Consider the following 18,138-nt stretch of genomic DNA (forward strand, 5'->3'; position numbering starts at 1 on the left):
AGTGCAGCTCACACAGGACTGCGTCTGCTTGGGGAAAACGTAATTTAAACTACAGACAGGTGGCTCCTTTTGAAGGAAGCTGCCATCCATCTGACATACTGCTACAACCGTGGAGCTCCCCCACCGCTGATGGTCTCAGAGATTCGGTGATGTTGGAAAATTTTCACTTCATGTAATTATTATGCTTGGAGAATTCCAGAACAATACCATTTTCGTATCTGGAAATGATCACAACTTTGCCACCTTGTTGATTGGGACTTTGAAGTCCAGGGAAGGGGGACGCCTCCCCCTGGAGCCCCTCCGTGGTTGGTGGTACTCTGGGGTCCCCAGGAGGATGCTTTGCCTCCAGCCAGGCCACAGCCAGTGTTTATCCACGTTCATCAAGAAGTGCGCTTGTCCTATAACAAGCTCCTGCTGAATTTCTAGTCAGGGTCATTTATTCCACTTCATTTGCTGAATCTGGGTATTTCTAAAGAAAATATCTTCTCTTTTGTTATCTTCCAACAGTTACAGAGTCCAAGAAATGCAGTCAAATGAGAGTAAAATTGGACATGACAAGCTTTACCATAAAGGCTGAAAATAAATACATGGTCTTAATCACATCTCACTATCTCTGTGGACAAGTTCATGGAAATAACTCCAGTTAATCTAGAAAAGTTACTCATTTACAACAAATAGTTAACAAGAAGCAACAGCCCTCGCTTCTCACTTGATAGAAGGTTCTTGTAGTCCAGTGGCAATTCAGTCTTTTTCAATGTAATTTTTCACTTTAAAAATCCTCTAAGGCAGATAGATGTCTGAAAGAACTCATCATCTGCATCATTTATAACCTTAACTTGCTTTGTGGGTAAGTAGGCTGAGTGGTTTAATTGGGATAAATGGAGCAAGTAAAAGACCAACGAGCCAGTGTGAAATTTTCATGTACGCATCAAAAGAGGCTCCCGCTGAATTGACAAGTGATCCATTACTATTAAGAGCTGTTTCAAAAAGTTAGTCCTCATGCTCCCTGAGCTAACAGGAGATCTCAATTTTAGAGGCAAAGAAGCAGATGGCCGTAAGCAAGCCACTTACTTCTTTGTGTCCCAACTTGGGCAAGTTAGTTGTTGGAATGACAAAGGCAAACTAGGACAAAACCAGAAATAAATACCAAGAAATAATAGTTATTAAAATATGATTTTTAAGTATGTAGTACATGTCTGAAGTATTTAACTTCTCATAAACCAGAAAAATTATAAAATTCTATCTAATACTCTTTTAAATTATTTTTTAATTAGAGAGGCACAGAGACCAAGAGAGACAGAGACAGACAAAGGTTCCATCCTCAAATGCTTGCAATGGCCATGGCTGAGCTGGGGCCAAAGCAGGAAGCTAGAAACACAATCAAGGTCTCTTGCAGGAATGGTTGGATCCCAAGTACTTGAGCCATTCCCACCACTGCCTCCCAAGGTCTCCATTAGCACGAAGCAGGAGTTACCAGCCAGAGCTGGGAATTGAACCCAGGCACTGAGATGTAGGAAGCAGGCTTCTGAACCTATAGGCTAAATGTCCACTCCTGTTACACATTTTTAGTAATTTACATGTTACCTCCAGTATCTGTTGCCAAATATATGATAGTATAGTTGTATACTGTTGGTTCGGTGTTCCTAAAATTTTTTCCCTGAATAGTCTTTGCCTTGAAAACAGTTAGTCAACTATAGTTGATGAACTTTGTGGGAGACATAAATGTAGCATGTGAATAGTACAGCATTTTAACAAAAATAAAATAGCTCTGATTGTATTTACACATGTTGATTTCCAGCAAAGTTTGATGTTTAATGAGATTTAACGGAAGTAGTATCCATCTTTGAGAACTGAACCTGTGGCTTAAATACCAATAACATTGCATAGAGAAGCTTTTCAAGATCTCATGACATTTGGGTGGGGAAATGTGGCTAATGACCATTATTTATTTTTCTGGAAGGGAATGAAGCCCCATACCCTAGAATACCTATTAGTATTTAGCAGCTAATAATTATTTGTTTATATTTATGAAGTTACTTTCTGAATAATAAAGTCACCAAGGATACAAAGTATGTTATCTGAATGTGTAAAAACAACTAATCAGCCTATGTTTGAAAATTAATATTTAAAATTTCATGTAGTTATTCTACTTATTTGATTTATAGAGCAAGAATAAGAGAGTGAGAGCCAGAGTGAGAAAGAGAGAGAAGAAAAGAAATAAATAAAAAAAAGAGGGGCTGGCGTTAATGTGGGGCTAAGCCTCCACCTGCCACGCCAGCATCCCATGTGGATGTTCGTGTCCCGGCTGCTCCTCCTCCAATCCAGCTCTCTTCTATAGCTTGGGAAAGCAGTGTAGGATGGCCCAAGTGATTGAGCCCCTGCATCCATGTGGGAGACCAAGAGGAAGCTGCTGGCTCCTGGCTTCAGATTGGCCCAGCTCCAGCCATTGTGGCTATTTGAGGACTGAACCAGTTATTGGAAGACCCTTCCCTCTGTCTCTCCCTCTCTGTCTGCCTCTCAGATAAATATATAAATCTAAAAAAAAAAAGAAAGAAAGAAAAAGAGAAATCTTTCATCTACTGGTTCATTCCTCAAATGCATGCAAGAGCCAGAGTGCGAACAGACTGAAGCCAGGAACTGGAAAACTCCATACAGGTCTCCCACAAGGGTACCAGGGACCAAGTACTTGAGCCATCACTCACAGCCTCATAAGTTGTGCATTAGTAAGAAGCTGGAATCAGAAACAGAGCTTGAACTCAAGGCACTGTCATAAGGGATGTGGGTATCCCAAGTGGCATCTTACCTGCTGCACCAGACACCCACCCCGGTTAACATTCTACCAACTGAATCCTTCTCAAAGACAGGCGTTCACTGATCTGAAAGATGACATGGTCCTCTAATTTGCTTAGTTAACACCCCTGATGACATCATTATGTGATGAACTAATTTGTTTATCTCTCTTAGTTTCCTGTCACTGCACTCACAGTTCCAGCTGGCTGAAGTTTGGCTCATTTTCTTCATTACAAAGCCTTAGGATAGGGGAGGAAAGGAGCCAGTGCCAGAAGCAAAGGAAAGTGTACATGATTAAGTACTGTAAACAAAACTTTATTTTTTTTATGCATTTGATGGGTAGAGTTATAGACAGTGAGAGAGAGCGACAGAGAGAGAGAGATCTTCCTTCTGTTGGTTTACCCCCCCAGATGGCCACTACGGCAGGTGCTGCGCCAATCTGAAGCCAGGAGCCAGGTGCTTCCTCCTGGTCTCCCATGCAGGTGCAGGAGCCCAAAGACTTGGGCCATCCTCCACTGCCCTCCTGGGCCACAGCAGAGAGCTGGGCTGGAAGAGGAGCAACTGGGACTAGAACCGGCGCCCATATGGGATGCCGGCGCCGCAGGTGGAGGATTAACCAAGTGAGTCACAGTACCGGCCCTAAACAAAACTTTAGATAGTTCAGGGTATCCTACAACTAGATATAATCTAAGGCTAAAAATTAACGTGCGAAGTGCCCACACAGGATGTTGGAATGTGGCAGCTGGAATTACTGTTCTATAAATCTGGGACTCGGAAAAGCTCTCCCCCCATAAGAAACCATGAGGACAACAACTCCTTTCATTGATTCAAGGAGGGACAATGACCTCCAGGAGAATGGGAGCTCTCAATAAATGTAAAACTCATCTTTGCTCCACCTGGATAGTGAGAAAATTCTAAACTGGAAAATTAATGTAAAAATTAATTCAGGCCGGCGCCACGGCTCACTAGGCTAATCCTCCGCCTTGTGGCACCGGCACACGTGGTTCTAGTCCCGGTCGGGGCACCGGATTCTGTCCCGGTTGCCCCTCTTCCAGGCCAGCTCTCTGCTGTGGCCAGGGAGTGCAGTGGAGGATGGCCCAAGTGCTTGGGCCCTGCACCCCATGGGAGACCAGGAGAAGCACCTGGCTCCTGGCTTCGGATCAGCGCGGTGCGCCGGCCGCAGCGCACTGGCCATGGCAGCCATTGGAGGGTGAACCAATGGTAGAGGAAGACCTTTTTCTCTGTCTCTCTCTCTCACTGTCCACTCTGCTTGTCAAAAAAAAAAAAATATTTCAGAACCAAGGAAACCTCAAGGTGCTCACAAACACAGATGTACAAACCCTCGTAAGGAAATAGTTCTACTATACAAAGTGCATAGAAGTCACACTGGAAATAAATCCACTGAAGGTGATTCCACAGCAAGAATTAGAATCTACCAGAGAATTATGATCCACCAAGAAAGACAGCTGATATAACAAATAGGAGAATAAGTGCACCCTGGAGTTGAGATAGAGAAACATTTTAGAGATGCATAAAACAAATCTACTTAAACGATTGAAAAGGTTAAGTTACCACCTACAACACCAGCATCCCATATGTGTGCCAGTTCCAGTCTCAGCTGCTCCACTTCTCAACTAGCTCCCTGCTAATGCGCCTGCGAAAGCAGCAGATAATGACCCAAGTGCTTGGGTCCCTGCACCCCATGGGAGGCCCAGAAGAAGCTTCTGGCTTCAGCCTGACCTAACCCCGGCCTTTGTGGCCATTTGGGGTTGAACCAGCAGATGGAAGATCTGTCTCTGTCTCTCCCTCTCTATCTCTGTAACTCTGCCTTTCAAATAAGAAAATAAATCTTAAAAAGGAGTTTAAGGGACAGACATTTGACCTGGCAGTTAAGATGGCACTTAGGACTCAAGCATCCCATATCACAGTGCCTTGGATCTGGCCCAGGCTCTGCTCCCTATTCCAGCTTCTTCCTGATGTGCACCCTAGGAGGTAGAAGGTCAGGGCTCAAGTCATTGAGTTCCTGCCACCCAGGTGAGAGACCCAGAATGAGTTCCCGGCTCCTGGTTTTGCCTGGCCCAGCCCCAGCTATTGCAGGCATTTGGAGAGTAAACTGGCAGATGAGAGACTTCTTTCTGCCTTTGAAATAAAATAAATAAATAAGCTTTATATTTAAAATAAATTAATGAAAAGAATCTAAATCATTATGAGAGACACTTGTACTTAGAAAGAACAAGTACATGTTAAAAATGCCAAAGAGAGGCTGGTGCCGTGGCTCACTAGGCTAATTCTCTGCCTGTGGTGCCAGTACCCCGGGGTTCTAGTCCCGGTTGGGGTGCTGGATTCTGTCCCGGTTGCTCTCTGCTGTGGCCCAGGAAGGCAGTGGAGGATGGCCCAAGTGCTTGGGCCCTGCACCAGCATGGGAGACCAGGAGGAAGCACCTGGCTCCTGGCTTTGGATCGGCGCAGCGCCAGCCATAGCAGCCATTTGGGTAGTGAACCAATGGAAGGAAGACCTTTCTCTCTGTCTCTCTCTCTCTCACTGTCTAAATTTGCCAATCCAAAAAAAAAAAAATGCCAAAGAGAGTATCTTAACATGAAAAATACACTCATGGAAATTTAAATATCACTCTATAACTTTTTTAAAATTACAGAGATCTAAATAGAGGGTTGGTAAACTGAATTCAGGATTACTGATATGAGAAAATAATACAAAATATAATTTAGAAAGAAACATAATGAGATCATAAGAGGACATGAAAAATAATATGAGACTTCAACTGGGCCCAGTAGAATTTCCAGAAGGAATGGGGAAAGAAGTAGGGAGAGTTAATATTCGAAAAAATGATGACTTACATTTTTCCAGATCTGTTAAAGATGTGAACCTCCAATTGATAAGACACACCAAGTCCCCAAAGGATCAGTAAAATAAGCCAACGCCTACATACACTGAAATAAACTTCCAGAATACCAATGCCAAAAACTACAAAATAAAATGCAGCCAGAGAGAGTATTTATAAAGGAGCAACAATTAAATGGCTAACATACCGTAGCAGCAGAGACAGTGGGTTCTCATCAGGGTCCAAGCAGGGCTTTTCACAGATGTCAGCAAGGTGATGGTCCTATTGATTAGGAAGGGTAACCAGAGATAAGCATAGCCAAGACGTTTGTGAAGAAGTGAAGGGCATGGTGGGGTGGGGGAGATTCGACTGTCAAGAGCTATTGTATAGATACAGTAATTAAAACAATTGGCTTTTGACACAGAGACAGATAGATGTATAGACTAAAGGGAATAAAAAGAGGAAGCCCAGAAGTGGACATTTCAGTAGTGTGCCCAGAGCTTAGGCTGATGGAGTAGCAAAAGCCCAGGTGGCCCTTCTGGGCTTGAGTCTAGATGGGCAGATGGTTTAATGATGATGCAAGTGGCAGAAGAGTGTAACTCAACAGAGCAATGACCTTAAGTTAGTCCCCAGTCAGAGCCAGGCAGCCACAGTCCAGGATGAAGCTACAGAGAGCAAAGGAATGTGAGGATGGAAAGCAGACAGAGCACTGGGCCGGGTTTCTTACCCTCTGCATCTGGCGTCCTTTAATGCCTCCACCACGCAACAAGCATTTCCGAGCAGCTGCTGGACCCCGGGCACTAGGATAGCATCTACAAGGAAATAAGACACAGGTCCTGTCTTAGGAGTTGCACATCAGGAAGAAAGAAAAACGTAAAGGCATGGGGCTAGTTCTGTGTCATCCACCTGTGGTGCTGGCATCCCATGTGAGCACCAGTTCAAATCCCAGCTGCTCCACTTCCAAAATCCAGCTCCCTGCTGATGGCCTGGGAAAGCAGCAGAAGATGGCTCAAGTGTTTGGTCCTCTGTGCCCACGTGGGAGACCCGGAAGGTGCTCCTGGCTTTGGATTGGCCCAGCTCCAGCCATTGCAGCCACTTGGAGAGTGAACCAGTGGATGGAAGACTTTTCTCTCTCTGTCTCTCCCTCTCTGTGTCTGTAATTGTGCCTCTCAAGGAAATAAATAAATCTTAAAAAGAAAAAACAATAAAGAAGTAAGGGCAGTGTACTGTGAGACTTGGAGTTACAAAGGAAAAATCCTAGGCTAAAGTGGGTAGTAGGGGTGCTAGTAGGACAGCTGGCAGTTTGGGGAAAACTTTACACAAGAACATCTGATGTGTAAGACATCTTGAAGAAGGACTCTTGAGTTTGTCAACAGTGAGTACAGGTACCACCTTCATCTGTTTTATGCCACTGTAAGAGAATACCACACTGGGTCATTTTAAATGGACAGCAATTCATTGGCTCACAATTCCAGAGGCCCCAAGTGTAAAATGAAGGCACTGGCATCTGACAAGGCATCTCTCTTGGCACATCATCCCATGGCAGAAGGGCACAGAGAGGGGTAGGGAGCAAACTCATCCTTTTTATAGAGAACCCATTCCCACGATGCTGTCATTAATCCATTCATGACCTCAGACCCCTCATGGGCTCTTAAATGGCCAACCTCCTGACTGCACATTGGGAATCAAGTTCCCAGCACATGGACTCGGGGCGGGGGGGGGAGGTGTTCAAACCCAGGCGGTATGGAGGCCTCATGGAGAAAGCTTGGATAATGTTGAGTTGGCATTACATGGCCCAAGTAGTGCAACAGTACGACACAAGTAGAGGCATGGAGGAACCGGAAAGGCAGGCCCAGAAATGTATTCTTGGGCTGGGCCAAGAAGGGCCTTGTAGTCTGTATAAAGGAATTTGGACTTTGAACAGTTGGCAATGAAGAGCCACTGATAGTCCCCAAGCACAGGAGACACATCATATTTGCATTTTAGAAATGTCACTCCGAGGGTCCACCACAGAGTCTCCATTCCTGCCTTCCAAGCTTTGCATGGACGGCTCCCACTTCCCTCTTCAAATATATGCCCTGTTGTTGGTCAGCACACATGCACCACTGATGGCTGTTGATGTCTGCACTGTCAGTGGTGTCAGGACCATTCTCATTTCTAAGACTGTTCTCAGGTATCTGCTCCATCCCAAGGAGAGCATACCCCAGTGGGAAGAGTGCAGCTCTGGGTCACACTGCTTGGATGTGAGTGCTGTCCTCAACCTTGGCTGTCCAAACCTCGCTGCATCTCAGCTTCTGTATCTGAAATGGGGGTCTAAACTGTGGTCATCTCATGGGGTTACTGTGAGCATGAAATGAGTTTACTGTATGAAGTGCAGGCTCTACCTGCCACTCAATACAAGCTAGCCATTTTTATCCCCTTCCGCATTTCCAGGTACCTACTTGACAAGATCTGGTTTCAATCTCATCTCCTTTTTGAAAACTTGCTAGATTTTGCCAGCTCTATGGCTCTTCATGCTATGGCTATTTTTAATATGCAAAACACCTACAAACCTTTCTGTTATACTAGCTTTTATGGTTCACCCTTTGCTTATTTCAGATTGGATTTCCCAACGTTAAGTACTTCAAAAATAAAGACTTCCTAAATATGGATCTTGGCTCTGAGCGTATCATAGATGCACTATTCATGGTATTGATTAAATTCGGCCTTCTGCAGGAAAGCACAGTTATGAATGAGGAGTACTTACAGTTTATTTGGTACCTAAAATCGGTAGCATGATCTCTTTATATGAGGATTATTTATTACTAAGAAAATGTTCCTCATCAAAAGTACAAAATTTTTAAGATTTACCTATTTATTTGAATGGCAGAGTGAAAGGGAGGGAGGGAAAGAGAGAGAGGGGGAGAGAGAGAAAAGTATCAGTTGCTTCTTGGCCTTTTGGGTAAGATCAAGTATGGAGAGAGATCTGCCACCTGCTGCTTCACTCACCAGATGGCTGCAACAACCATGGCTGGGCCTGACCAAAGCCAGGACCCTGGAACTCCATCTGTGTCTTTCACTTGGGTGGAGGAGCCCAAACACTCAGGCCATCCTCCACTGCCCTCCCAGGCACAGGGAGCTGGATCAAACGTGCAGCAACCAGGACTCAAACTGGTGCTCCAATGGGATGCCAGCATCGCAGGCAGCAGCTTGACTACTGTACCATACCAGCCTTAAAAGTAAAACGTTATATAAGGGTACTTCAGTGAGGTAATAGAAAGCTAGAATTTAAGGAGCCGGGATTGTGGTTTTGCAAACAAAGCCACTGCCTGCAATGCTGGCATCCCATATGGACACCAGTTCCAGTCCTGGCTGCTCCATTTCTGATCCAGCTCCCTGCTAATGTACCTGGGAAAGCAATAGAAGATGGCCCAAGTTCTTGGGCCTCTGCATCCACGTGGGAGATTTGAAAGAACTCCAGGCTCCTGGCTTTGGACCAGCCCAGCTCTGGCCTTTGTGGCCATTTGGGGAGTGAATCAATGGATGGAATCAATCTCTCTCTCTCTCTCTCTCTCTCTCACTCTGCCTTTCAAATAATTAAATAAGTCTTTTAAAAAATAGAATTTAAAAACAAGTTTATTTTTGGTGCTCACGGATCTTGAAATCGTTGTACAGTTTTTTGTCATAATACGCCCTCTCTGTGAACTTTCTGAAGATCCCTCGTACTTCATACAGCTGTGTCTTAATATTTGCTCTTAAAGATTTTCTGTCTTTCTCTTTCTTTCTCTTTTGAAGGTGGGACATCTTGGGAGCTGTCATTGGTACGGAGTGTGGAACAATAGAATCGGGTTTATCGCTAGTCTTCCTGAAAGATGGTGAGAGGAAATTATGCACCCCGTACATGGACACCACCGGTTATGGGAACCTAAGGTTCTACTTTGTTATGGGTAGGTGCATTTTGAATAAACTTTGTTGACCCTGGGGAATGCCTACACCTAAAGAAGTAAGACTGTTTGTTGTCGACCGTACAAGATGCAAATTCATACCACATGAGCTCCATTGACAGAGCAAAAGCCTGCTGGAACCGTGGTGAGGTGGAGAGGGCTGGTCTTGGCAGCCGTGAGCAGGCCTGCAGACAAAATGCCGTAATCCTTGTTGCCTGCCACCTTTCCCTCGATAGTCCTGGCTGGAAAGACGACGGGAGAGGAGCTGAGAACAAAGCAACTCCTGTGTCCACAGCCTCCAGCTTCCCCCAAAATAGTCATCAGGATGAGTCATTTGTTTTCCTGGCCATCTCATTGCCTAACTACTTTGTTGTGGAAACTGAGAAAGAAGGAGGTCGATATCACTTTAATAATCCTCTCTACTTTCTGTACTGTTTGCAAACAGAAAGAAAAAGTGTAAGACTTATTTTTTTCAAACTATTGTATATCAAATTAATGAAGTTGGAAACATACCCAACAGAGGATTAGAAAATCAAAATGTGTGACAACTCCAATTTGTCCTTTTAGCTAACGAGAGCCACAGCTACATATTCTTCCACTGATGTCATACCAGAAGTGTGAGTAGGTGTCACAGGCCTTCTTTGTTGAGTGAGTTGCACAGGCAACATCTGGGAGTAAAACAGGAAGCAAACATTGGGTACCTTTGAACTTGCTAGCAAAGGTGTCAGTGCAGCAGGACACACAGGTCTCCTGGCTCCAGGCTTCAGCACAACTACGTAAGCCTCTCTTAGCACTCACTTGACCTTGAACACACAACTAGGGGTTGCATGGTAAGCTTTGCAGCGTATCATGTGCTCAACCCTGCGTTCGGTGTGATGCTCATCTGTTTGATAACAGAGAGGTTATAGATATCAAATAAAATAATGCAGTCTTCCATGTAAGGATCTTTTCACCTTGATTCTGCAATGGTTTATATATTTAGAGGTCCAGAGCTCATTTCATTAGAGTTTAAGGTAACTTTCATTTAATGAAAGTGATTATGGAAAATCTTTAAGCCAAAGCAAAAAGTTATAGTAAACATTCAATATGTCTAAGTTTTTTCCCCTTCTTACCCTTTTGGCATCATATATTTTGACTCTTGGTTTTTTCATGATAAATTAACCTCGTTCTGTGCATTTATATGAGATGAAGTTATCATCATGTAAGTTCCTTTATGTGAGAGACTAAGTCACCTTTAATTCTTGCTGGACAAAGTTTATTAATGAATGAATTAAAATAGAATTGACCATGAGGAGAAAATTGGAAATGAAGGCAAAGTATATTCTCCCAAATAAAAGCATCTCCATTCAATTTAAAAAAAAAAAAAAAAGAAAAGAAAAGAATAGCTACCGGATTTAGAGCTAAAACATACGGAAAATACAAATCACGTGATTAATGGAACCTAAATCATCGGTCAAATATGTTAACACAGCCAACACACTCAGAATAGTGCCTAATAAATAGTTAAACGCAGTGAAGAATCAAAGCAGTTGCTTCTGCTTGGATAAGCATTTGGATGTCCCCCAAAGACCTCCACATTCAAGGCTTGGCCTCTAGACTCTTCTGTTAATGGATTAATGATAGAGGTTTGATTTGATTTGATGATGACATCTAGGAGGTGGGCCCAGAGGGGGTCTTTAAACCATTAGTGTGTGCCCTCAGAGGCCGTTCCGCAGAGAGTGCTGCTTGTCAGAGCGGGCTGAGACCCAGCTGCTTTGTGCCCGCTTCCTGGCTTCACCATGCACTTGGGGTTCCACCACCCTCATCAGATGACAGACTAACGGGGCCACCTGTGGAGCCTCCAAAAGCTCGAACCCAAACAAGCCTTCTTCCTGCATAGGTAGCTTCTCAGTGTGTTTCAGTTCCAGTAAGGAAAAGCTGATGATCCCACAGTGATGGTGGTAACGTACAGGTGAGACAGAGATGAGTCACTGACGAGATGGAAGCAGCTGAAGTGGGCACCCAGCTCACTCTGGGGGTTATGAGAACAGTACTGGAGAAGACACGAGTTCAAATTTTGGTGACAGAAAGAGAAGTGCCATTCAACGCACCAAGTGTGGAGTAGGCTATTTTAATATTAGATTTGGCAGGATCATGGAGCGCAACACGGAAGTAGACATTCTATTCAGCCTTGAATCGATTTGAAAATCCCCAGTGCAGCTGTTAGCCAGAGCCGCTGGAGTTTCTGTGTTCTCTGAACAAAGGAAGCCTAAGACATGAGAATTATGGGAATCCTCCTCCAGGTGTGGAAAGGTAACAGACCTACAGAACGAAACTTTAAAACTTTTTCAGCTGATGGAGAAGAAAGCCACATGGGGAGAGATTTAAGATGAGACAGGTGTTTATAAACAACCACCCACTAAATATGGGGCATTGGGAAAATCAGGGGTTGATTGTTAATCTAGACCAGATCATATTCCCTCCTTATCCTGCTCTTGTCTATGGTGTGGTCTTCCTTAAATCATTCTGCTGTGACTGCCATTTCTGGAAAAACTTGTTCAGCTAAGTTCAGTTTGGTGGCTGTTTCCTTCATCCATATATTCATTTATTCCACATGGATTGGTTGATGACCAGTATCCAACTCTGTCCTTGGAACGAGAATGCCTTGGACAAGACAAAAATAACCTAACAATCACTAGCTTACTATTCCTCCCACAAATGTTTACTGAGTGTCTGTTATGCACCCAAGTCTTTGAGCTCACACTTATATCTCTTTTCTCTAAATTTCTACTGCAGTTGTGGCAGTACAACATGGTTTACTGCTAATTGTCATTCTTTGTCTTCTACATTAGTCCTCTTTTTTTTTTTTTTTTTTTTTTTTTTTGACAGGCAGAGTGGACAATGAGAGAGAGACAGAGAGGAAGGTCTTCCTTTTGCTGTTGGTTCACCCTCCAATGGCCGCCGCAGCCGGCGCGCTGCAGCCAGCGCACCACGCTGATCCGAAGCCAGGAGCCAGGTGCTTCTCCTGGTCTCCCATGCGGGTGCAGGGCCCAAAGACTTGGGCCATCCTCCACTGCACTCCCTGGCCACAGCAGAGAGCTGGCCTGGAAGAGGGGCAACCAGGACAGAATCCGGCGCCCCGACCGGGACTAGAACCCGGTGTGCTGGCGCCGCAGGTGGAGGATTAGCCTATTGAGCCGCGGCGCCGGCCCATTAGTCCTCTTAACTCATGGGAAATTAATTCCAAGACCCTCCAGTGGAACCAACAGTATACTGAACTCTGTAAACAAAGGTACACCAAAAAATTCATGAAAATGGAATTAAAAGAGAATTTTTGTGTGTGTGAAAAAATGTTTTGGAGCCCATGCATTGAGTTGTTTTATAATAGACATTTTCTATGACTTTTTGATGTATCTTCATGTACTTGTTTATCTATACAGATACTTAGGATAAAGTTTACTTTATAAATTAGGCTCAGAGAGTAACAATAATAATGTAGAACAGTTATGACAGTGGGTTATAATAAGTTGTGTTAGTGTGGTGTCTCCCTCTTAAAAGAGCCAAGATAAATACAGAAATGTTCAGAATATGGTTAATTGAGGGTCAATAAAACCACTCAAAAGGGAGGCAGTGCTGTCGGTTAGTTTTGTTTTTCTCACTAAATTACAGACTTTCCTGAGATCAAGATACATCTCCCCCTCTAGCCCGGTACTCTGCAATATTAAATCCTCAATAAAATATCTTCCCTGATACAAATAAGTACCTTGAAAGCTGCAGGAAACAGTATTTAAAATATGGTGAAGCTCACCACCATCTAGTTTCTGTTGAGCGCTTCCTGTACCTTAATTGCTGTAGGGGATGGCCCTTCAGTCATGCCTTCCCACTACGCATCAAAAGCTGTGAATCTGAAGAAGAATCCACATCTTCCCGCAGGAGCTGCTGTTACTGAAACGTCACAGAACTGATCAGTTGCCCCCAGAGGGACGTTTCAGATAAAGCCTGTCATCATTTTAAAGTCTCGGCTCATCCGGGGCTTTCTTCCTCTGCCATCCTGAGCCGAGACTCCTACGTGTGTCCCAGTTCTCTCCGAGAGGTGGATGCAGTTCATGAACTGTTCTTAAGAAATCACAGAGAAGCTACAGGGGACGAATTAGGGAAATCGGAGAGAAATGATAGTTCAGTTCCTGTGTCTTTAGGAAGGGTGCACTAAGCCCACACTGCCTGTGACCTTTCAGTCTTTTTGTTCTGTTTTGGGAAATCTTGAATGCACATTGAACACTTTCCAAGTTGCGTTCTCAGGGTGGGTGTTTGTTGCAGAAGTTAAGCTGTCACTGAGGGACGCCCACATCCTGTTTCAGAGTGCCTAGAGATTCTAATTCCCGCCCCACCTCTGATCCAGCTTCCTGCTCGTGGGAGGCAGCAAGTGATGACTCAAGTACTTGCGTCCCTGCCACCTGCATGGGAGACCCGGATTAGGTCCCAGGCTCCTGACCTCAGCATGGCCCAGCCCTGGCTGTTGTGGGCATTTGAGGAGTGAACCAGAGATCTTTCTATCTGTTTCTCTTTCTCTCTTGCTTTCACTCTGCTTTTGAAATAAATATAATCTATTAACTAATTAATTAAAAGTCTCATTATCCATAAAGGAATTTAGCTTCATGAGGATCTTGCCCAGATCATCATTAATATGGCTTTTACTACCTGTAAAAGGAATATAATGCAATGCTAAAAAATATGATACAAATGTCAAAATGATAAGATTTTCTCTACACGTTGCTGACCTTGAGCAATAAACATCTATTGGGATTAAATATACGTTGTAATCTGTGGGGAGCAACTCAGACTAGACTAAGTTACTGGAATTAAGACTTATTCTATGCATCTGCTCTCCCACAATATGGCGCTGGGAGAGGAGGAAACAGCTTCTACACAGCTGCCTCCAGTTCAACCAATAAACAGCAGGACCTGCTCCTGATTGGAGGAGAGCAGCATACTCGGCGTGTGGGTAGCAGAGTTGGGATTGGTGGAAGAGGACTATAAAGGAGGAGAGAGACAACATGCACCAGGAACATCTATCTGAAGGAACACCTGTGCAGCCCCCGAGAGAGCCGGCCAGCGGTGTGCCGCTCCCCTGCGGAAGTGGGGAAAGTGGCAGGGGGAACCGCCCTTCCACGGAGGTGGAAGGGTCGGTAGCCAACCCAGGAAGAACCAGCAGCAAACCCGGGGAGGGCCGAGCAGACAAAAGAACAGCGCAGGGTCCTGTGTCGTTCCTCCGTGAAGAGGGGGAGCGACATAATGGTGCCGTGACTTGGATATGAAGCCTAGGCAGGGTTCAGTGTCGTTCCTTCACGAAGAGGGGGAGCGACAGTAATCTATGCATCTGGCTTCTCTCTTCTCAGATTATATTATTTAATTCTATGAATATTTATTTTATGCCATGTAACATATGTGTAACATACGTAACATGTCAGATTTCAATGCTTTCCAAATACCACTGCCCAAGACTTGCCTATTGAAGGCTTGACATCCAATAAAATAACTTGCAATTTAGGCTTTACTATGGGACCATGGGCACATTAATAGCCTTTCTTGGCCTCAGCCTCACTATTGACAAAGTGGACCTATGTTAATACTTAACTGAAAATGTTATTATGAGATGAAAAGAGAGCACATTTGCATCTAATTTTGCATGGCACATAGTAAACAGTAAAAAAAAAAAGTGAATATTACTACTCTTATGTTATTCATACTAGAAAAGAAACACTGGGCTAGATACTGCCAGCCATCATGTGCAGCATCAGCTCTCGGTCAAACCAAAAAATCAGGAGCAGGCATTTGGCATGGTGGTTAGGACACCAGTTAGGATACCTATTAGCCACATCAGAGAGCCTGGGCCTGATTTCCAGCTTGGTTCCTGACCCCAGCTTCCTGCTAATGTGGACTTTGGAAGGCAGTAGGTGACGGCTCAAGTAGTTGGGACCCTGCCCCAATGTAGAAGAACTTAATTAATTTCCTGGCTCCAAGCTTTGTCCTCCAGCCATTGTAGGCATTTGGGAAGTGAACCAGTTGATGAGACCTCTCTCTCTCTCTCTCTCTCTCTCTCTCTCTCTGTCTCTGTCTTTCAAATAAATACAGAATTACTTTCTTTTAAAAACTGAAAAATCACACAGTTCCTTGAGAATAAACTATCTTATTGAGCAGATTTTCTCATGGATGACTCAGCTATAAAGTTAGTGGGTCATGAGCTGAAATATTCGATGTATTCCCCAAAACTTTCAGACCAGATGTGGAGGCTAATTTCCCATGACTCTACTGTGTAACCTACTGCTTTCCCATAAGTCCCCTCAGCTGCTCTAAGAGTATACCCGGTAGAGTGAGGATCTATGCTGACACTGCTCCTTCTCTGCTTGGCGACATGCTGTAGTAACAGACTTCCTCCCAGAATTCTCCAGTTCTTTTCAGTTTGTGTTAAAGGAGTTTAATGTTCAGCCAGGCACCAGTGCCCCTGACATTGAGCCAAGTTCTTGGATTGCTTCCACCGGTATATGCTCAGATATGTCAAATAATTTTAGAATTAACCTAGGGGAAATTAAGAATATTTGTAAGACATAACTCCAGTAACATATTTCCAAAGCCAATTGCAAATCATCTGTTATTTGTATTAATTTAGTTCATTGAAAATTATTGCATTCAGGAAGATGAAATAAGGTCGTCATATAAATAAGGCAGCTGACCAACCAGGATGGTTCTCATAGTGGACCTTAATGGGATTACTATAATCAATGCAGCAGATCTCAAGTTTATAGATTCAGAAAATCAGTGTTCTTTTTTTCTTTAAAGATTTATTTATTTATTTGAAAGCTGGAGTTACAGAGAGAGGGGGAGAAACACAGATCTTCCATCTGTTGGTTCACTCCTCAAATGGCCACAATGGCTGCAGTTTGGTCAGTCCAAAGCCAGGAGCCAGGAGCCTCATCTGGGTCTCCCACATGGTTGGCAGTGGCCAAACACTTGGGCTATCTTCTGCTGCTTTCCCAGGCACATTAGCAGGGATCTGGATCAGAAGTGGAGCAGCTGGGACATGAACTGGCACCCATATGGGATGCTGGCACTGCAGATGATAGCTCTACCCACTACACCACAAAACATCCCAGTCTGGGGCCGGTACCGTGGCTCACTAGGTTAATCCTCTGCCTTGCGGCGCCAGCATCCCATATGGGCACTGGGTTCTAGTCCCGGTTGCTCCTCTTCCAGTCCAGCTCTCTGCTGTGGCCCAAGAAGGCAGTGGAGGATGGCCCAAGTGTTTGGGCTCTGCACCTGCATGGGAGACTGGGAAGAAGCACCTGGCTCCTGGCTTTGGATCGGCATAGTGCCGACCGTGGTGGCACTGCCTTCCTGCTCCTGGCTCTTCCGCTTGGTAGTTAAATGATCTTCAGCTTCGGGGCCCTGCCTATGTTGTTTCACATAGATATAAAATAATATGATGGGGACTAAACGTCTCTATTTTCCTTCCAACAATCAAATGAGATGCCAGACTTAAAAAGAACTTTAAAAATACGTGTGCAAAAACATTAAAGACACTATCACAACGCTTTGCACTACTGAACTTCAGAAGTCTTGGATGCAAGGAATCACCACACATGTTTCAAGGCCATCATCAATACTTTATTAATTTTGGCCATACAAGCCTCAGACATAACGAAGAAATGGTTTATTTAAAAGCAAAGAACATATTTTTGTGGATCAAAGCATAAGCATAGAAAACATGAGCTCCTCCACCTTGCGGCGCCAGCACACCAGGTTCTAGTCCTGGTCGGGGTGCCGGATTCTGTCCCGGTTGCCCCTCTTCCAGGCCAGCTCTCTGCTGTGGCCAGGGAGTGCAGTGGAGGATGGCCCAAGTGCTTGGGCCCTGCACCCACATGGGAGACCAGGAAAAGCACCTGGCTCTTGGCTTCAGATCAGCACAATGCGCCGGCCGCAGCATGCCAGCCGCGGCGGCCATTAGGGGAGTGAACCAACGGCAAAGACCTTTCTCTCTGTCTCTCTCTCTCACTGTCCACTCTGCCTGTCAAAAAGAAAAAAAAAAAAAAAACATGAGCATACAGACCATTATTTGGGTCATCTCTTTAAGCAGATACTTTGAGCTTCATAGAGGTCATGTCTGTGATCTTCAGCATTGCTTACCTGAGTTCTTTCTTCCTTTCTTTCTTTTTTAAGATTGATTTATTTATTTGAAAGAGAGAGAGAAGTAGAGACAGAGAGAGAGAGGTCTTCCATCTGCTAGTTCACTCCCCAATTGGTCTCAATGGCCAGAGCTGCGCCAATCTGAAGCCAGGAGCCAGGAGCTTCTTCTGGGTCTCCTACGTGGGTACAAGGGCCCAAGGACTTGAACCATCTTCCATTGCTTTCCCAGGCCATAGCAGAGAACTGGATCAGAAGTGGATCAGCTGAAACTAATGAGAGCCCATATGGGATGCTGGCACTGCGGGCGGCGGCCTTACCTGCTACAACACAGTGCCAGCCCCCTGAGTTATTTCATAGGTTATTTCCTTCTGAGTATCTTTATGGTTATTCTTAAGTGATGTCTGGCACCGTATCTATTTTTTATTC

The 18,138-nt window shown here is 44.5% G+C and overlaps 1 protein-coding gene across 3 annotated transcripts in view; it reads left to right on the top strand.

The window, feature by feature from the left end:
* The window catches only part of RELN (reelin), a 538,293-nt gene that overhangs the window by 351,048 nt on the left and 169,107 nt on the right, over positions 1-18,138 (top strand). For all 3 annotated transcript variants that reach the window (XM_070071183.1, XM_051849694.2, XM_051849695.2), the window contains exon 12: positions 9,404-9,555. In XM_070071183.1, the coding sequence (XP_069927284.1) occupies positions 9,404-9,555 (152 nt within the window). The remainder of the gene's footprint in view (positions 1-9,403; positions 9,556-18,138) is intronic.

This window comes from Oryctolagus cuniculus, chromosome 3 (genome assembly GCF_964237555.1).
Source record: "Oryctolagus cuniculus chromosome 3, mOryCun1.1, whole genome shotgun sequence".
NCBI lineage: Eukaryota > Metazoa > Chordata > Mammalia > Lagomorpha > Leporidae > Oryctolagus > Oryctolagus cuniculus.